Here is a 9,866-nt window from a genome sequence, read left to right as displayed (position 1 = left end):
GGAGGTGAAGAAAGACATGAACAGAGACTGTCTTTTGGATTTGGTAACATGGAAGCAGCTTTAGTGGCATGACTAGGGCAGAAGTAAGATTAAACTAAAAACAGAATGGGAGATAAGAGATAGTAATGTTCATGTATTAGGTTAAACCATATGACCTTGCTGACATCAGACAGTTTTTGATGTACAAAAACAGTAATTTCAAATGATTCTTTTTTTAAAAAGCTTGATGGAAGAAAGTATGGAGCAGTACAGAAGGAAAAGATGAGGTCAAGCAGGGCCAGGAAGGTGGAAGGAGAGGGTTGTGGGTTTTGGGTGGAAAGACCAAAACATGTTTGTACACTGATAAAAACAAAGCAATTTTCACCTGAAGAAAGGTGAAGAAAAGGGATGGAAGATTTGGTTATCAAAGAAAAAATGTGAGCTAACCTTTACAGAGAGTAGGTGTGTAAACTAACTCTGGAACTGCATGGGGCTGTTAGGCACCACTTGAGAATTGTTGATCTTGAATGTATGGCAGGGGCTGAGTGCTCAAATGCCTGCAGGACAAGACAAATAAACAACTGAAGCAGGCTAAGTGGACATGAAACTCAAGAATATATATCCAGTCTAAATGGGGTGGCCACTGGATTGCTACCACCCAAACTGTCTATCCTATGTTGCCACATCCACTGATTTTTCAAAGAGGAGCCAAAAATCTTGATTTTTTTACATGACATATCGTAATTTTAAAAAATTCTCTACGTGTTGAAGAAAACAGAGGTTGCATTTATCCAAGTTTGTACATTTGTTAGGAGAGTGATATGGAAGACTGACTTGAGTTAGTTGAGATCGAGTGACTATAATGATGAACTACTAAAAATTAAGCTGGATAAAAAAGAATATAGAAGCTAAAGGGAATTATAGTGGTTATAGTTAAGGTGGAGGAGTCAATGTATTAGGGGCGCCCAGGTGGCTCAGTCGTTAAGCATCTGCCTTCGGCTCAGGTCATGATCCCAGGGTCCTGGGATCAAGCCCCACATTGGGCTCTCTGCTCAGCGGAAGGCCTGCTTCTCCCTCTTCCACTCCCCCTGCTTGTGTTCCTGCTCTCGCTGTGTCTCTCTCTGTCAAATAAATAAATACAATCTTAAGGAAAAAAAAAGGAGTCAATGTATTAAAAGAATCGATGAAGACTGGCTCCTGATTCCCCAAGTTCTTGAGCAAGAGCTCAAGGCTAAAGATTACAGTCACAGAATGTATAAAAACCAAAACTTTGGAGCCTATGCAGTTTTTAGAAATTACAAATTTCAGATGCATCGGAGAGTAAGTCAAATAAACGCAAAAAATCAGTGGGATAACGTTATTTAAATTCAAACAGGTTAAGATTTTTGTTGTTTAGCTGACTTTTAGAAAATACATCATAAAAATAATACAAGGAGAAAAGCATCAGACAAATTGCAGTATTTGGACATTCTATGAAATACCTGACCAGTGCTCCTCAAACTGTCAAGTTCATCAAAAACAAGGACAGTCTGAGAAAGTGCCACAGCATAAGGAGACATGATAATTACATATAATGTGGTATCCTGGATGGAATCCTAACAGAAAACGAATATTAGGTAAAATTAAGGAAGTCTGAATAAACAATGCATTTTAGTTATCAATAATGTACAAAATTGGTCCACTAATTGTAACAAATGTATCATACCAATGTAAAATGTTAATACGGGAAACTGGGTACCAGGTATACAGAAATTCTTTGTACCATTTCCTCAAAAGTTTTTTAAAATAAATCTAACACTACTCTAAAAAACATGCTATTAAAATAATACATATCAAAAAGTGTAACAAATAAAACAATGGCTACCTATATTTTCAGTAATAGTCAAGATAGTAAAAACCTCTTATACTACTTCATGGTTCCTTCCCTACTGGACATGAAATAGATTTCTAAATTCGATTTTTATTCCCTTTTATTTCTTGACTACTTCCACTACATATGCATATATACCTAGGCAACATACGGTACTGTTTTACATGTTTTCAGATTCTATGTAGATCGTCATACTATACGTTCTACATCCTCCTCTTTTTGTCCCATATTTCTGGGTCTAGCATTGATTTACTGGCATATTCCATCATATGAGCATCCCATTAATGAATGTACTCTTTTCGGCGGATGTTGCTAATTTTTTGCTTTTACGTCCTGATTTACATGTCAACGTTCCTACAAGATATACACTTAGGAGCAAAATACTAGGGTACGGTATTTGAAAATTTGCAGTTTTATTTTGCCAAATTGCTCAAAATGCATAACACGCGCACGCCAGCAAGAGCGTGGTTTATCTTGACTCATAGAGCAAAAAAAACTTGAAAGACATACAAACTGGATAATATGTTTGCCTCATTACAATTTGTCTTTTGCGCCCACGTAATCATTTCTGCAAATAGAGCAGTTACGAGCCCCACAAAAGGCTTAGACGCCGTTACCCCAACCGCTCCGCGGCGCCCGCAGACGCCGACACACGCGCGCTTCCGGCGTAAGCTCGACGCGAAGGCAAACGTCCGCACGCTTGGGACGCCGGCGTCGTGATTGACGGCCCTGAAGGCCCCTTTCCGGGCTGTCCGGAAAGATCCAAGTGTCAGCTTGTGTTGGTCTATTGCCTCTTTTTCACAAGAAAGAAAAATATTCTGCCAGGCTTCCCTTGTTCTGTGAGAAGATCCCCTTCCCCAGAAGAGTGTTTTTCGGCTGGCATTTCTTTCAGGCAGTGCTGCGGGCAGCCCGTAGGCCCTTGTAAGGCGCGCGCTGCGGCCCCGCCTCCTTCCTTTCGGCCGGAACCGCCATCTTCCAGGTAGGGCCTGCGCGTGGCTCCCGGTGCCGCGTGTCTCACGGACTCGAGTTCTGAACTTGTGACCGCAGCGGCAGTGCATTGAGGTCCTTGAGAGACCGTCTAGCTTGTCCTGGGCCCACTGACCTGGGTGGTGGAGTTATGTTCGTCCCAAACCAGGAGCGGCGTGCGCCGGGCCGGGGGCTGAGGACCAGACGGCAAGGCCGCAGCCCTGCGTGGGGAGAGACTCGAGAAAAGCGAAGCCGAGGCCCTGGGGTGAGGCAGTTCGGGTCAGTCTGGGAAAGAATTTGTTCTTCCTGTGTCCCCAGGGCTTCAGCCTCGGTATTCTGGGCCTTCGGACAGGTTTTGTGCGGCCCCGTGGCCCAGCGCCTTTCGAACTCTTCTTCAGTGTGGCGTTTTTGCCACTAATGTAAAGCCTAAACCTGTGATGCTGTTGGATAGGGGCTTTGGGGGTAGTAGGAATGGGTTTACGGGTTTAAAGGCACGTGCTTTAACTTCCGGTGAGGCCTAGTTGTGCGTGAAAACCTGGGCTTGCGGTCCGAGAACAGTGGATACCTTGCATGATAGGACCTGTAGACCGCTTGGCTTTAGTGTGTGAAATTAATCCGGTTGTTTTAAATTGGGGCCCCAAATCGCATTTGAACAAACGGAAAGTGCTTTCAGGTTGCCACAAGTACTGTTTTGTTAACGCTGGGGCTGCATGTGAATGGTTAGGTGTCTCATTTAGAATCTGAGGGGGAAAGTAATTGAATTACCACTTAATCTTTTCTTTTTTTCATCTTTTTTTTTCTTTCGTCTTTTCATTTGGCTTGTAAATGTTAGCGACCAGAGTTGAGCAAACTGCATGTTGCATTTTATAGTGGGTCCTGTTGGGTACTGTTAATCTAAAGCATCACTGTTTCCTACTTAAGTTACTGTTTTTTAAAGCGTGTGTTGTTTCGTGATGTAAGATAGATTTCTCCTGGGGAGAATGGATCTGGTGGAAAGAGAATGGATCCTGGAGTCAGAAATTACTTCCATTACTGAATCTGCCACTTAGTGACTCTATAAAGTGATTTGGACCTGCCGAGTATCTCTTGTTTATGAACTTGACACTTGGGTATGAGTTGACACAAATGTCGAGAATTTGAGAATTAAAGCAGAATATCTGGCATTTAATAGATGCTTAGTTCCCTTTTTTAAAAAGTAACGGATGCATTTGTTGTAACAGTGATTTGGCGTTGGTGGCTTAGGTGAAACATTGTCTCTCCATACCTCCCAGGTTAATGAATAAGGTACTTTGGAGTCACTTTTCTTTAAGAAGTGTTAGTAAGAGGGCACCAGGGTGGCTCAGTCGGCCTCAGCTCATGATCCCATGGTTCTGGGATAGAGCCCCGCGTTGGCCTCGCTGCTCAGTGGGGCGTCTGCTGCTCCCTCAGCTTGTGTGCTCTCTTTCATTCTCTGTCAGATCCGTAAAATAAAAAAAGGAATGTTAATAATTATTGAGACTGATTTATGTTACAGTCCCATCAGGTTAAGCCTGACTTAACATGTATCTGCCTTGTGGTAGGAGTAATTCTTGGCAATGATAGTTCTGCCCTCGAATAAGCAATAAAAACCATTGTTTTAACCTTTTGGGAAACTGATTTGATTTGAAATGCCTATATGTGAATTCTTAGATAATGATAAATTGACTACCACTTACTGTTGAGCCATAGGGTAGAACTTGCTGAATGCTTTGTAGACATTACCTCAGTTAATTGCAAGAGTATTAACCCCATTTTTGCAGATGAGGATCAGAATTTAAATACAAATTTCTCAGGAAGCAAGTGGCAGAACCTAAGTCAGATTAGGTCAGTAGTTATAAAGCCTGTGTTTTTCAAAAACCCTTCAACTCTACATACGTTTATTATTAGTAAATGAAGGAGTAAAGTAACCAGAAGTATGAAGTGATTTGGAAATTCGTGGCAGATGCTGTGTAAGATACTGTCACAAAAAATAACACCAATAAGAGAAGGGGTTTAATCATCATGTAAAAATGCAGGGCTGAGTTGTCTTGTTCTCCAACAACAAATAAATTACCAACTAGTTAGTAATTCCAGTGCCTTTGGCATTCTGGGCTGGGTTCTACTACAGACATGGTGGTTTTAGAAGTTTTGTTGTGTTTTTATGTTCTAATAGGGAAAGTACTGGTGTGGGTTCTAAGATAAAATTCTGCTGCTTAGTTAACACTTAAGCAGTTTCAGCAAAAGTCTTACATGCCAAAATGATAGGTTTTTACCGTTTATGAGAAATACCGATTGGTGAATCAGCTTCTTACATTCCATAATTGTGTAGCTCCTGTGATGCAAGCGTTTGACATTTACAGGGTTGTTTGATTGGTTTTTGTTTGAAAAGACAAATGTCAATTTTGCATTTGCATTTTACTGTTTTATACTTTCTGTTTTCAGTAATTTGCCAAAATGACCAACACAAAGGGAAAGAGGAGAGGTACCCGCTATATGTTCTCTAGACCTTTTAGAAAACATGGTAAGTAAATTTACCCCCTAGAGAGCAAACATAGCATACCTTCATACAATGCATTCTTACTAAATGGCGTTAATTAACCAGCATCTACCTAACTTGTTTTTGTAGTAAACAAAAGCATAAATTTCATATAGTAGGTTCTTATAAATAAGATTTAAAAATACAACTGTCAAAAATAGAGAATGTTGAAAGCTAATAAGCTTGCATGTTTCTTTTATACTCTAGACTTTTTAATCTTGATACTGACTATACTCATTTTTTTGGGTGCAGGAGTTGTTCCTTTGGCCACATACATGCGAATCTATAAGAAAGGTGATATTGTGGACATCAAGGTAAATTCTAAAATTGGGTAAATAACCTACAGAATATTAGAAGGTAGAAAAGTTTAATTTGGAATTCAGATACTAGTGTATGTTGCATCTGTTGGCTTTTTATTCTCCTGAATAGGGAAAATCTTTGGTCTGAATAAGAGCTGGTAAGTGTAGAATGGCTATTTAACTGAGAAACCAGAGTTTTTAAAGTGCTATTCCTGAGTCTAAGACTTTCTTCGTTACTTGTTTGTTAACAGGTTATGAATTTGTGGAGGTAAAAAGGAACAATACCTTAGTGCAAAATTTAATTGTTGATGGTGACAGAGATTGTTATTTTTGTAAAAACAAGTGAAAGTTTTGTTTTGTGACCAATATTTAAATGTATCCTGGGACTCTGGAGCTTAATGATGATTGTCTTTTTGATTGCTTAAAGCAATGTGAAAAACAACATTTCACCGGCTCTGAAAGCTCTTGAGTTGCCATTTAAAAGAAAAAAAATTTTAGAGTATCTTAATTACTTTAGTAAGAGTCAGGATGTAAAAGGAAGGGGAAATGCTGGCATAACTTTAATCTCCTTTCTTAACAGGGAATGGGCACTGTTCAAAAAGGAATGCCCCACAAATGTTACCATGGCAAAACTGGAAGAGTCTACAATGTTACTCAGCATGCTGTTGGCATTGTTGTAAACAAACAAGTTAAGTAAGTAACTTCAGGGTTCTTTTTAGCCGATCAGTATTCCTTCATACCCCATACCCCCTTTTCACTTTGCCAATTGGACTTATGTCTTTATTGGTCATTCAAGTGGGGCAAAGGAAATATCCTTTTAAAACTCAAGCAAACTGGGTGTTTGCCTTGTATCCTGTCAGAGGAAACAAATTAAACTAGACTTAATGGAAGGTTTTATTAGGGTTTGGTGTTTAGCAGTTCTAGTTTTCAGAGTATAAAAAAGAAGTATAGTAAGTAGTAAATTGAGTTAGTGATTTGGTTTTGGTTATATAGTATTTCAAGGTCTGTCACCTCATCAAAAGAAAGAAGTGGAGATGTTCGGGGGCGTATGGGTGGTGCGATTGGTGAAGCATCTAACTTTTTTTTTTTTTTAAGATTTTATTTTATTTATTTGAGACAGAATGAGAGAGAGCACATGGGGGGGGAGGGTCAGGGAGAAGCAGACTCCCTGCTGAGCAGGGAGCCCGATGCGGGACTTGATCCCGGGACTCCAGGATCATGACCTGAGCCGAAGGCAGTTGCTTAACCAACTGAGCCACCCAGGCGCCCGAAGCATCTAACTCTTGATTTTGGCTTGGGTTGTGGGCACTTGAGCCCCACGTCAGACTCCATGCTCAGCATGGAGTCTGCTTAAGACTCCCTCTCCTTCTACCCCCCTAAAATAAATAAATTAAATCTTTTTAATTTTTAGAGAACATGAGCAGTGGGGAGGGGCAGAGGGAAAGGAGAGAGAGAGAGAGAGAGAGAGAGAGAGAGAGAGAGAGAGAATCTCCAACAGACACCCTGCTGAGTACAGATCCCAACACAGGGCTCAATCCCATGACCCTAGGATTGTGACCTGAGCCAAAACCGAAGAGTGGAATGCTCAACTGACTGAGCCACCTAAGCAGCCCAGTGAATAAATCTTTAAAAAAAAAAAAAAGGTGGAGATGTTTGCTTCAAGGCCTCTTGCAGTACAATTAATTATTGTAAATTAGCCATCGCCATGCTGAGTAATGCTATCTATTGGTGAAAGGTTTGTGGTTTATTTAATAAATGAAAACTGCCAAATAAAATTGGATTTGTTACATTTTTGCTGAAGTGTTTATAGTAATGTTGATTCTCCCCAGGGGCAAGATTCTTGCCAAGAGAATTAATGTACGCATTGAGCATATTAAACACTCAAAGAGCCGAGACAGCTTCCTGAAGCGTGTGAAGGAAAATGATCAGAAAAAGAAGGAAGCCAAAGAGAAAGGTACTTGGGTTCAACTGAAGCGCCAGGTGAGTGCTTGACAGATGATTTCTTGGTATTGATCTTGGGAATTTTAAAACTTGCTCAGTGGTAATTTTCTTTTATATGAAAGTTAATGAATTTGAGTATATGTTATTTCTTTGTTTCTGAGAACACTTTGAAATTGATTTCTGTTCTTGCTTTTTTTTTTTTAATAGCCTGCCCCACCCAGAGAAGCACACTTTGTGAGAACTAATGGAAAGGAGCCTGAACTGCTGGAACCCATTCCCTATGAATTCATGGCATGATAAATGTAAAGAAAATAAAAGACCTCAAGACTAAAAATGTTTCTCTTAATTGAGTAGAAGTGTGGTGTGCTTTCCCCCCCAAAAATATTTAAAGCAAACTTTGTGTCCTAATTCATTGGGTGATGTCTTTATTGAAACTTAGTGGCTTTTTTTCTTGTTGAAAGATGTGAGGTGGTTTGTTGTAGAACAATATACTCAGTTGGTTAGGAAACTGCCAGATACTACTTTAAAAATATTTATAGTTGGAAAATAGTCCCTCCAAATCCCTAAGAAAAAAGAATTTTAAAAATATGTGGAAGGTTATCTGTTGCATTGCATTTAAGCTCAGTGAAAGTTCGAGTTCTTGTAATTGTATCCTGTCTTAAATAGCTGTGTTTTAAGGATAAAGAACTTGCCTTTGAAGGCTACTATTTAAAAACAGATGGTTTAAAGCACTTTGTCTGGTTCCTACTAAATTGTTTTCCCTGTCATTTCCTGTTACGGTTTTCTTGTATGGTGCTCTGGCTCTTAGGAAAAATGTATTTCTTGGAATTGCTCTTTCTTGCCCCAGTTCCGTTGTACTTGTCTTTGCCTGAAATACCTACACTTAAAGTTGGTGAATTCCTGATTGTCCTTTTTTCACCTTGAGTGTCATAGGTGAACCTTCCCTGATAAAAGTATTGCAAGGAGAGGAATCAAAGTGCTTGGAATCAGAGAAGAGAAATTATTTCTGGTTTGGGATGATAGAATAAAGTCCCTTATACCTGGTCCCACTGCACGTGTGTTTGCTTTCTTAGTGTTTATAATTTTTAAAAATTTAATCTTCCCCAGTAGACCTGAGATTAAAGACTGTTAGTAAACTTTGTCCTCCTAGGTCCTGGCACATAATAAACATTTCATAAATGTTCTTTGAATTGAGGAAGGCACTTTATATATATATTTTTAAATATTTACTCATTTATTAGAGAGAAAGCACAAGCTGGGAGGAGAGGGAGAAGCAGGCTCCGATGCTGGGATCATGACCTGAGCTAAAGGCAGCCACTTAACCAACTGAGCCACACAGGCACCCTGAGCAGACATATTTTCTAGTTTCTGTGTGTTTAATCTTATTTTCCTATGGACTTTACCAAACTAGAATGTTTTGGATTCTAGAGGGCTCATAACAATTTTGTTTGTGAGTAATTGAGATTATTAAGTCTCCCATAGGATGTGGAAAGATCGGGAAACCTCAGACTTTGTTCATTTTCCAGCAGTTTGTATTAGCCTTACTTTTTGTTGACCCTAGATTAGGCCAAATGATTCTGAGAGGTCCTTTATGCACTTAGGGCCTATGACTCCATATTCCCATGACCACCAGGTTGACATAATTGTGACAAAAGACATGGCAGAGGATCAGCTCCCTCAGTTTAGGAGGGCTGGTGAAGGTGAATATTAAGAAGAAGGACTGCAAATAGAACTGGTTTAGGGGAGTTCTTAGGGCAGATCATCAGAAAATGTGGACTCTAACATCTGATGTACAGTGGCAGTTTTCTAATGCGCTGTAATGGCAATAGTGGTACCATGAATGTACATAAAACTTGGTTTGGGGGCTCAATCCAACTTGGTTTTGGCTTAGGCCTAGGTCGTGAGGTCCAGCTCCACTGTGGGCTCCAGTGGTTCTCAAGTATGGTTCCCCACCTGACATTTTTGGGGAACTTGCTAAAAATGTGGGCCAGCTAAAATTCTGGGCATGAGCCCAGCAGTCTTTACAACCTCTCTGGGTGATTGAGATGCTCAAGTTTGAGAACCACTGATCTGTCTTTAGTCCTCTCTAATATACTTGAGACTCAAATTTCAGAACTCGTTCTCTGAACCTCTTGGGCAGTTCCATTTGGATATCCTGCAAATACACAGACTAGTTTGAAGAGGTTTTATTGGAGAAATAAATTGCATGGAACTCCCCTAGCTTTGAGTAATGTGTATGTGCTGATAAATTAATGTGCCTGCCTTGAAATGCAGGTCT

The 9,866-nt window shown here is 40.0% G+C and overlaps 1 protein-coding gene and 2 non-coding genes across 3 annotated transcripts; all 3 read left to right on the top strand.

Moving 5' to 3' along the window:
• Positions 1–2,870: 2,870 nt before the first annotated feature.
• RPL21 (ribosomal protein L21) lies at positions 2,871–8,637 on the top strand. Its single transcript, XM_025875149.2, has 6 exons — positions 2,871–3,080; positions 5,255–5,333; positions 5,601–5,662; positions 6,228–6,340; positions 7,477–7,627; positions 7,796–8,637. The coding sequence occupies exons 2-6, from the start codon at positions 5,267–5,269 to the stop codon at positions 7,883–7,885; spliced, it is 483 nt and encodes a 160-aa protein (XP_025730934.1). The 5' UTR covers positions 2,871–3,080; positions 5,255–5,266; the 3' UTR covers positions 7,886–8,637.
• Positions 6,040–6,111, top strand: LOC112826969 (small nucleolar RNA SNORD102). Its single transcript, XR_003209105.1, has one exon. It is a non-coding gene; the product is annotated as a small nucleolar RNA SNORD102 (small nucleolar RNA).
• On the top strand, positions 6,392–6,518 carry LOC112826977 (small nucleolar RNA SNORA27). The gene has a single exon (XR_003209113.1). It is a non-coding gene; the product is annotated as a small nucleolar RNA SNORA27 (small nucleolar RNA).
• Positions 8,638–9,866: the final 1,229 nt, after the last annotated feature.

The sequence above is a fragment of the Callorhinus ursinus genome, unplaced genomic scaffold, assembly GCF_003265705.2.
Source record: "Callorhinus ursinus isolate GAN/ISIS: 27379988/994484 unplaced genomic scaffold, GSC_fseal_2.0 scaffold7, whole genome shotgun sequence".
Classification (NCBI taxonomy): Eukaryota; Metazoa; Chordata; class Mammalia; order Carnivora; family Otariidae; genus Callorhinus; species Callorhinus ursinus.
This window is presented reverse-complemented; position numbering and strand designations above follow the sequence as displayed.

Bases quoted from the DNA above. Each gene is read 5' to 3' on its own strand.
- RPL21 (XM_025875149.2), top strand. From the start codon at position 5,267: ATGACCAACACAAAGGGAAAGAGGAGAGGTACCCGCTATATGTTCTCT. The intron at 5,334-5,600 runs GTAAGTAAATTT...TTTTGGGTGCAG, and splicing joins TAGACCTTTTAGAAAACATG to GAGTTGTTCCTTTGGCCACA. The intron at 6,341-7,476 runs GTAAGTAACTTC...GATTCTCCCCAG, and splicing joins GTTGTAAACAAACAAGTTAA to GGGCAAGATTCTTGCCAAGA.